The 10,734-nt window shown below is 45.6% G+C and overlaps 1 protein-coding gene across 1 annotated transcript; it reads right to left on the bottom strand.

The window, feature by feature from the left end:
• Nucleotides 1-6,897: 6,897 nt before the first annotated feature.
• Nucleotides 6,898-8,037, bottom strand: KCNJ10 (potassium inwardly rectifying channel subfamily J member 10). The gene has a single exon (XM_068966706.1). It carries the CDS (start codon nt 8,035-8,037, stop codon nt 6,898-6,900), a length of 1,140 nt encoding a protein of 379 aa, XP_068822807.1.
• Nucleotides 8,038-10,734: the final 2,697 nt, after the last annotated feature.

The raw sequence follows: 10,734 nt of genomic DNA, 5'->3' as shown, positions 1-10,734 counted from the left end.
CCAAGGCTTCTGCTGAAATTATAGCCCTCTCCCTTGGCTACAACTCTCACCAGGTTTCAATGACAGTCCCTTCAGATTTAAGGCTAGTAAAGCTTCCTTAGAGAAGGGCATGGCAACCTATTCCAGTATTCTTGCCTAGAGAATGCCATGGACAGAGAAGCCTGGTGGGGTACAGTCCATAGGGTCACAAAGAGACATGACTGAAGCGACTTAGCAGGCACACACACGAAGTCTTCCTACTGTTCCAAGTCCCTGGGTGCTTCACCAGCCCTGAGCCTCCCCATACCTCTGCAGATAATCTCTTCATTAAATCATGTCCAGTTAGCCCTTTGAGTGTAAGCATCTGCCTCCTGCTGATGCCCTAATTCAATCCCCTTCTTTTTTTGTCTGGATCTTGCTTATATTTCCTGCTTTGTAATTTCTTTTGAGTCTGTCCCTAATTCTTTTTGTGCTCAGCATCCTACACCTTAGTCCAGACTTCAACAGCTCAATTTGATAACAGTATTGACACTTGTATTACACTAGGATCTGTGGCAGTTGCCTTTCCCCTGAGATTTTGCCAGTCTCGAACTGGTTCAGTGTCTCCTGGTTCTCAATTCTGCAGCCAGATTGTTATTCATAAACAGTATTTTAATTAGATGCTTTCTTTCCTCAAACATCTTCAATAGCTCCCAAGCCTGTAGAAAAAAATAGTAAAACTATTTAACCTGATAGTAAATCCTTCCATTATCTTGTGTTTTAAACTTATTCACCGAGAAAGCCCTCTATTCTAGGGTGTTTTTTATAATATAATTTTTATTTTATATTGGGGTACAGTTAATTTACAGTGTTGTGGTAGTTCCAAGTGTACAGCAAAGTGGTTCATTTATACACACATTTTTTTTTCATTCTTTTTCAGATTCTTTTTCCATGTAAGTTATTTCTTTTTTTTTTTTTTTTCATGTAAGTTATTTCAGAATACTGAGTGCAGTTTCTTGCGCTATGCATTAGGTCCTTGTTGATTATATCTTAGGTTTATTAACCATTCCTTAAATATACCTTTTGCCTTTTTAACTGTGATACTTTTTTTCATGCTGTCCTACCTACAAAGGTTCCTGTTTCTCCTCACTTATTTATCTATTACTTGTCTTTCAGTACAAGAACAGACTTGTCTCCCTCTTTTCTTTCCATCCTTCGTTCTCCAGTTCTGAGCATCGCACCTGCAGGTGGGCTTCCCAGGTGGCACTAGTGGTGAAGAACCCACCTGCCGATGCAGGAGATGCAGGAGACGTGAGTTCAGTCTCTGGGGCAGGAAGATCCCCTGGAAAAGGAATGCAACCCCCTCCAGGATTCCTACCTGGAGAACCCCAGGGACAGAGGCGCCTAGAGGGCTATGGTCCACGGGGTCGCACAGAGTTGGACATGACTGAAGCAACTTGGCACGCGTGCCTGCAGGTGCATGCTAGATGCCCAGCTGTACTGGTGACCCAGCACTGACAAGAATCGCACTTAAAGTCACACGGCACTTAAAGTCTAGTGAGTGAGGCAGATCTTAGTCAGATAACGGACAAGTAGCAAAATTGCAGCTGTGACAAGTGTAATGAAAGGAGTACATGATGCAGTCACAGCTTTTAACAGGGTTTTGTCTACTGAGAGTTAACATGGGAGTTTGCAAGCAGTACGGAGAGTTCCCCAGAAGGAATAGCAGGTATAAAGTCAGAAAAAACTGTATGCACCTTGATGGTATGTTTCGTGTCTTGTTTGTCTCTTGAATGGTACATTTCTTGTAATAGGAACTCAGTTTTTGCTGATTTTTCTTGAATCCTATGTCAGATGTGCTCTAACCACACCTCTTAGATTGATACCATCCCTTGCCTAGTGCCCATCCTTGGGGAACGTTTCCCACAGAGATCTCACTGTTTAGAATATAATGTTAATGGTGTATCTGGCCCTAGTGTATGCTACATTGATTTTATCTTTTTTTCTTCACAGGTTGACAAGTTTCTTCAAATGTTATGGGTCTGTATATTTCATATATAAGATATATGAAAACCTATTTTATGTGTGCATGCATGAAATCACTTCAGTTGTGTCTGACTCTTTGTGACCCTGTGGACCATAGCCCACCAGACTGCTCTGTCCATGGGATTCTCCAGACAAAAATACTGGAGTGGGTTGCCATGCCCTCCTCCAGGGGATCTTCCCAACCCCAGGGATCAAATCAGTCTCCTACGTCCCCTGCACTGGAGGCGGGTTCTTTACTTCTAGTACCACCTGGGAAGCCCCATGTCCCATGACTCATCCCTAAAACCTAGTGTTTCCCAAACGTTGTAGATAAGTATTTATTGATGATGGTAAGAGACCCAGTCTTCTCCCTCTGTCCTTCCTTTTCTGGGGAACAAGAGTCAGTAACCATGGGGGTCTGTTTTTTCAATTCAGGACTGGATATTAACAACCAAGCCTTTTTCAAGCTATTGATAGATAAGCATAGAAGAGAAACCCACTTCTTTGAGAATTGGGGCAAGAAATACCTGATGATTAAATGCATAGGCATATAGAGCCTTGAGGACATATACGGAACTACTCCATGGCAGCGTGGGAGGGAAGTTGCATTCGTGATCGCTGGCCAAAAGGGGCAATGCCTGGGTTCCAAAGCAACTTGACTTGCCTGGATTAAGCTGAGACAGTTTTCAGATTTCTCATTCTTGTTTGTAATCCTTTTAAAACTGAGTGTAAAAGGTATTTGCTAGAGGGTCCTAAAGTTAATGAGGGGAGGTGTGGGAAAGGAGTTGGGGGACTGATGATAACACTAAAGGAGAAAGACCTGACCATGTTGTCAGCGGCTCCTCCAGCACAGCCCGGTTCCACCCTCCTTTCCCAAAGGAAGGCCAGTGAGTTTAGGCCTTAATAACAGGATTGGTTTTGAGTTCTAAAAGAAGCTGGAGCGAAGAACAGAGATTCAGCCATTTTATTTAGTAATAGTAACTTGTTCTGAACAGACAAAAATAAACAACAACAAAAAAACAACCCCACATATTTTTCCTAGGTACGTTTGACCTGGTTTAGTCTTTAATGCAGTGAATGGAAAAACCATCCCTAGATATTTCTGCTTTCAATAGAGTTGGCCATGACTGAGCCTGAACCCCAGGCTAACTGTACAGCAAAGATAGTGTGTTATGTTATGTTACAAATACGCTAGGTTAACTAGCAAGTGTAAAGGACCAGGGTAGCAGCCTTGGGAGGGGGCAGTGTCCTTGACTAGTAGCAGTAGTATAACCAGCTTCTTTTCTCTGCTCAGGTCTCAGAGAGAAATCTCTGATGGTCTTACTAGCTGACGCTGGGTTAGGGGGTTAGGCGGGTAGGCGGATAATGAGGTAAAGCACAGAGTAGGGATTTCAGAAGCCTCTCCCATCAAAGCTAAAGCACCACGCCCTGCCCCATGCCCAGGTGCTGGAATTGGGACTCTTCCAGCACAGAAGGCATTCTCTTTGGGCTGCTTGCAGCCACACAGAAAGCTGGGCCTCTGCCTTGAGAATATCTTGGGTCCAGCAGCTCTTTAGTCCTGGCATTTAGATTCTAGGCTTGAGGTTTCCCTTTAGTACCTCTGACACACCAAAGTGCTCAGCTTCTCAGTTTAATAGCCATCACCTCCTGGGGCTGGAGCTGCAGTTGCCCCACCCCGTGACAGCAGGGAAATAGAGAGGGGAACAGGATTCTTAAGTCCCACAGGGACAGGACATTGGGTGTGCAAGCACGCCGGCTACGTGGTAGGCCGTCCTAGGTTTCCATGGATGGAGTGTCTCCCCTCCTCCTGGTCCTGTCAGCAGCACAGGGTTTATCAGAAGCCTCAGTGGACACCTCTTTATTCTGAAGAGCAACTTCCACCCCTCCCTTTCCCATCATCAAACCTGAAAGCCTTTGTCAGGCTTTGCATGTTGAAATCAGGATCACTGGCTGTAAGTTCTGGGAACCTGGGAGTCCTACCTCCCAAACGAGAGCAAGATACCTGCCCCCATGCTGAGCTCTCTGAATACTTTCTTTCTGTACATTCTGTATATTTGGTCCTATGTACATCTATATTACATCTCTCTCTATATATGTGTGTGTGTGTGTGTATATATATATATATATATTATCTCTGTTTCTTTCTTAGATAAACCTTTCATTTATTTATCATAGCTTAATTCCCCGAGCCTCCAGCTACTTCTTGTCTGCTAGCCCAAGTAAGACTCAAGGGTTTCATCGATTTCACTAGGTCCCCCCAGTACCACCCTTTCCCATCTTTGCACCCTGAGTATCCTCCCACATGAGTCATGTTGCCCATCCTCTGAAATCTCCTCCCTTAAGATCTGTGCCCAGTGCTCTCCCGACAGTCCAGGTCCATCGTTGATGTGGTCAGGGATCCCATTGCTCACCAGACCTGGCTGCTTCTAAAGCTTGCCTGATAGCCTGAAAGATGATTTCAGCTCAGAAGAGATGGGGGCTGTAGGCTAGAAAACCACTTAGGGTTGAGGGCAAGGGAGTGTTGTTCTCTGATGGGGCTTATAAGCCAGGTTGTTTCAAAAGGATGGTATGATTTAAAGTGCAATTTAGAGCAAAGTCAGGGATTGTGCAGGAGAATGAAAAAGGGTAAGTCAGAAAGTGTTCATTTTGTTATCCAAGAATCTGAGGAGTCTGGAGGCTTGGAATAGACAGCGAGGGAATGGGAAGAACATTTCTCTCAGGAGGGAAGCAACTGTGTAGAAGAAACTAGATGGAGGATAATTTGCAAATAGATAAGAAGATACACAGACATACACACACAACGCAATGCTCTTTGCCCTTACACATGGAAAGAAATCAGGTGAATCAAACATTGAATAAAGTGTAGAGCCCAGAAGGTGATTCTTTGCCTTGTTTTCTGTCTCAGATTTTCAAGTTGTTCTGGTTCTTGTTTGCTTGAGAGCTAGGGAGCAACGGCGGGGTTTACAGTAAGTGGAGAATGAAGGGTTAGTTGAGTTCGAGGAGAGATCAATATAAGAGGATCTTGGGCAGTTGTAGTAAATGATAACCATGGGTCCACTCTCCAGATTTTGTGGGTTTCTCTGTAAGGCTCATCTTTACACAGATGCAAATACACATTCTGTATAAGTGTGTAACTTATAACAATCGTGTGTGTGTGTGTGTGTGTGTGTGTGTGTGCATTAGTTGCTATAGCCCACCAGGCTCCTCTGTCCATAGGATTCTTCAGGCAGGAATACTAGAGTGGGTTGCCAGTTCCATCTCTAGCTCTTCCTGACCCAGGGATCAAACCTGGGTCTCCCAGATTGCAGGCAGATTCTTTACCATCTAGGCCACCAGGGAAACCCATAATAATTGGCTGGTCTACCTTAAATAATTTGCCACTTGATTCATACATTGACTCTATGCGAATCCATCTGGGGTTGGGGAGAGTGTTCCTTGGTACCTAAATGAGAACAGGGAGCACTCTTGGGATTTGGAGCTTTAGAGAAAGTTCTGGCATCCATACACCCTTCATGACCTCATACCACAGTCCCCATCAGGGAACAAGGAACGGCCTGAGTCTGATCTTGTAAAATATGTCTTTTAACTTGCCTGAAACTGGCTTCATGGCAGAGGAGAGAAGAGAGAAGACTGATACTCGTTTTATACTGTCTTGGGAATGGCTGAGGGAGACCGTAGTTATTTGAACAGGAGGTGTAATTTCCTCCCTTCCCAGCACTGCCTAACAGAATAGCTGGCACTTTTCAGAAGGGCACTGGGAGGGGTAACAGTGAATAGTGTCTACCAGCCACAGAGTTCTGCCTCTGCTCAAACCTTAAAGCCATGCCGATTCCCAGAAGCTGTATACAGCAGTCTGGAAATCTGAGAATGTACTCCTCGCATTTGGTGGGTTGGTTTAACTTTCCTGCGACTCTGTGCTCTGTGAGTCTAGTTTTAGTCAAGCATCAGTGTTAAGAGAGGAAGGCCGTTGCATTTTCCATCCCTTCCTTCAGAGCTGGGGTTAAGGGGAGAGTGGGCTAGGAAGGAAAGAATCAGGGAAGCCAGGGGCAGAGTAATCAGGAACACTATTTCCAGACCTTTCTCTGGGGACTGGGCATTGGACTTTTTCTAGGGGAATGAATTGGGGAGGGTCATCACTTTATGGGACACAGAGAAACGGCTACCTGGAGGACAGGTTCAAGGTTTGAAACAGTAGCTCTGCGTTAGTCACCCCACAGTGAAGAATTCAGTATTCAGGCTGGGTACAGGTGTGGTGGTTGTGTCTTTATGCTTTATATTCCCTGGGAGTAGAGGACATCTGTGTAGGAGCTGGGTATCCAAAGAGAGAGTCCAGTTTAGAAACTAGAAAGGAGAACAGTGGGGACCAAGATCCTAGGTTAGAGTCAGGAGTTGCCAACAGAAAGTAAACTACACCATGAAAAACCCTGGCTTCTCTCCACAGGTTTCGGTGGAGAAACATTATTCTGCAGACTATATTTCTGAGGGCATATACCCCATCAGAGACAGTCTTGCCTTAGGTAACATGGTAAGTGGGAAGATAGAGAGGGAGGGGGCTCCAGCCTCAAAGTACCAGACATTGGTGGTAGTGGGAGGTGGGGGGGAGTCTATTCATCCAGCCGCACGGTCCTTCTAATGGGAGTCTCCAAGCATGGCTGAGGCCTTCTAAGCCACTTCAGCCTAATCTTCCCTCTCCTTCCCCCATCCTGGCTTAAGGGAGTTGTGCATCTTGGGCCCAAAGTGGGGTGAGGTGAAGGGAGGAAAACGTGGATTCCAGGTGGCCTCTGGGTTAAAGAAGAAGAAGTGGAGAAGGATGTTCCTGGGGCTTCCCAGTAAGCCTGGGTAACAAACATCCCTCACCCAGGAGCCACAAGAAGAAGAGAAACCAGAGGGATGGGGAGGTGGGACTCCAAGCCGTCAGACGTTGCTGATGCGCACACTAACAGCACTGCCCTCCTTCTCAGCCTGCTCCCTTAATGACTCCTCCAATTTGAGCTTTTCGGGGTCTCCATAGCGTACAGTGCTGTCACGGAGGCCGCTTGGAGAGGCTACTTTCACCACTTGGTCAAAAAGGCTGAAGTCTGCTATGTATTTGCCACTGGCTGACAGCGAGATGGCGGGTATGAACTCATAGCCCCAAAGGATCTCCTCCGGCAGGTAGGAAGTGCGCACCTGGCAGGTGGCACTGGTGGATTCCACTGTCCCACTTAGGATGAGCACCAGCTCGAAGTCGCCCTCACCACTGCGGAGGGGGAGGTCTTTCAAGGGACTGGTCTCATCTACCACGTGGTAGAAAGTAAGGGGGAGGATGAGGAAGGGGCTGTCAGAGGCTGTATCCACTTGGAAAGTGACATTGACCTGGTTGAGGCGGATGTTCTCCCCCTCCTTGGTCTGGTGGGTCTGAAGCAGTTTGCCTGTCACCTGGCAGCCAATGAGGAGGCTCTTCCGCATGTTGGCCACTCGGATCATAAGGCAGGGCTTCCCATTGTGGGCGGCTACGACTGCGTGCTGGCTGAAACGGATGGTCTCCGCCCGCTTCTTGGGCCGGGCAATCTTTGCCAGGAAGGTACCTGTGATGAAGATTTCCAGGATGGTGGTGAGCACCAGCTGGGCAATAAGAAGCACAATGGCCAGTGGGCACTCCTCACTGATGTAGCGGAAGCCATAGCCAATGGTGGTCTGGGACTCGAGGGAGAAGAGGAAGGCCCCGGTGAGCGTGTGCACCTGGACCACGCAGGGGGTGTGGTTGGCCGGGGGACCCAGCTCCAGCAGGTCCCCATGGGCCACGGCCACCAGATACCACACCACACCAAAGAGGAACCAGGTGCCTGCGAAGGTGGCAGAGAAGAGCAGGAGCTTGTAGCGCCACTGCATGTCAATGAAGGTGGTCCACAGGTCCTTGAGGTAGAGGAAGCGCTTGTCAGCGATGTGCTCCATTCTCACGTTGCTTCGACCATCTTTAGTGAGGACTCTCCTCCTCCGGATCCCTGGGCCCATTAGGGGCCGGCTTTCCGTCTGAGTGGTCTGGCTGTAATACACCTTGGCAACCGAAGTCATCTGCAGAGAGCAAGACAGCATAATGAGAGTTACTGCTGAAATCCAGCCAACTCCCAGCCACCCCCTTCCCAACGGGAAGGAAGAAGAAGTATTCATTTCAGTGCCACTGATCTGTTCTCTTATTAGCAAATGTTTACTGAGCACTTGCAACATGCCAGGCCCTGTAGTGCAAGATGCTGGAAAGTCAAAAATGAATCTGACAGCTGACAGCAACCTTGCTCTCCAAGAATTCACAGCCTAGTGAGAAAGATACTTGTTCAGCAAAGCAAACAATTGCAATGTAGTCTGATATTTTTAATTATTAGGAAAGGCAGAGAAGAAAAAGTAATACATTCCCAGTTCCTTGAAGGTGGCAGTGGGACTAAAGAGGGCTCTGCTGGTCTCCTCTCACCACAAAACTCGTTCTGTGAAGATCCCTAATTCTGAAATAGGATCCCTCCCTACCGTCTTGAATGACACCGGCAAGGAAGACTATCCTGTTGTTATCCTTCCAAGTCAGTCCCCCTGAACACACATATGCCCTTAATTTCTCCATTCTGTCCTCAACCTCCACATCAGTGCTCACTGGTGATACTAAGATACTCTTCTAGCTGAGAAGATAGCAGAAACTACCCATTCTTCTACCCCTCAAGATGTTCTCTAAGCACCCAGCCCATTTCACTATTTATTATTGTCATTATCATTATTATCATCATCTTTTTTCATTATCTAGGTTGGGGTCTGGAGTGGTGTCAGAAAGAGCATAGACAGAACTGAGTAAAAGTAAACAAGCGATGGTGTAGGAAAAACATCAAACTGAAGCCTCCTGGCAGCACTGGGCCATTTTCCCAAGGACTGGGAGAGATGCCAGATTGTAGTGGCAAAATTGTCTTGACTGAGTGAAGTAGAGAGTGGGGAGAGTATATTAGCTTGTGACTATGTGTGCTCAAGTTCAGATTCAGGAATGCTGTTTGTCCTGATAGTATAAAGTGGGACAAGTCTCTGAAATAGGAGACAACTCATTTAATACACGGTGCTTGGCACCTCTGCCCAAGGAATAACTTGTTTTTTTCCTGCAGAGAAAGAATTATAATAAATTGAGCCCTTGGACTTGAGATCTGCCAGCCAGACCTTCTGGGAAGGAGCAGGTGATCTCTGGGGAGTTTGTTTCTTCTTGGAGGACACAGAGAGGCTCATCACATTCTCCATTCTCAGAAGTCTGTCCCATTGCATTTTATCCTTCTGCACATTGCCCCTTAGCCTGTATTTCCATGGCCTTATTGCTAGAAAACTCTAAATTATCTAGGTCCATTCATATATTCACCCAGTCAGTCAGTTCAGTTGCTCCATTGTGTCCAACTCTGCGACCCCATGGACTACAGCACACCAGACTTCCCTGTCCATTACCAACTCCCGGAGCTTGCTCAGACTCGAGTTTGAGTCATTGATGCCATCCAACCATTTCATCCTCTGTCATCCCCTTGTCCTCCTACTTTCAGTCTTTCCCAGTATCAGAGTCTTTTCCAGTGAGTCAGTTCTTTGCATCAGGTGGCCAAAGTATTGGAGCTTCACCCAAGTAGACACAAAATTGGAGATCACCAACAGACAAGTATCCAAGAATATTCAGAGACAGCCAGCAGCGCATTTTACACTGCCCACTTGGAACTCATCCACATGAGACTCCTCAGCCAGACATGGCTATTTTGGAGAAGGAGACCCTATAATTCTGAAGTTTGAAAAAATCTTATTTAGGGCCCAAGTAAAGTCCCACTCAGTACTCAGTAGTAATATTAATAAAAGAAACAATCACCACAAAACTTGCATCTGTGTGCCATGCACAGTTTACGTGTTAGCATGCTTCTCCTTTGACCCTGAAACTCTTGAAAGAAGTGAAACTTCTATAGAAGATTTTGCAGAACAGGGGAATCTAAAACAGGCATGCTAGAAAGTTGTGGATGAGTGAGCATGATTTTAATTTTCAAAAAGAAAATTTAAGTGCATTTCCCAAATTACAAAGAGGTAGACCATAGACAAGACTCTAGAATGGAACGTTAAGATAGTGAATACTTGGACAGAGTTGGGGAAAAGCAGTTATCAGTAGGACCCAGCATGGCATTACTAAGAACAAGTCAAATGACACTAACCTAATTTTCTTCTTTGACAAGGTTACTAATTTGGCACATCAGAGAAATGCAATAGAGAAAGTGCATCTAAGCAAGATTTTTTTTTTTTAAATAAGATCTCTCATTATGTCCTTGGGGATAGAGACAAATGAACAAAATGCGTCTCTAATTGGTGGCTTAAAAATAAAAAATCAGTGTTACTGGTGAGTGGATCATGTGAGCCTGAAATAAGCTTTCTAATGATGTGCCAGAGAGCTTTATCTTTGGTCTTGCCCTCAGTCAATGTTCTTAACACTAATTTTACTCAAAAATATAGAACACGTGGCCATCGATTATGCAGATGACACAGAGCTGGGACAGATCAAAAAGAAGCCAGATGAGTGGGCCAAATATAACAAAAAGGATAAACATTGGATTACATATGTGGGTCTAAAAATTACCTGAGCAAGTTCTGCAATTGGAAAGATGTGATTTCATAAGCAGAACCATGAAAGTAAATGTAAGCATTTTAGCAGAAAGTAATCCAATGTGAGTTACTTATGTATTTTGGTTGCCAAAAAAGCAGTGCAATTGTAAGTTCCTTGAGTTGAACTAA

The sequence above is a fragment of the Capricornis sumatraensis genome, chromosome 2, assembly GCF_032405125.1.
Source record: "Capricornis sumatraensis isolate serow.1 chromosome 2, serow.2, whole genome shotgun sequence".
Lineage (NCBI taxonomy): Eukaryota > Metazoa > Chordata > Mammalia > Artiodactyla > Bovidae > Capricornis > Capricornis sumatraensis.
The sequence above is the reverse complement of the archived record's forward strand: the minus strand, read 5'-3'. Positions and strand labels throughout refer to the sequence as shown.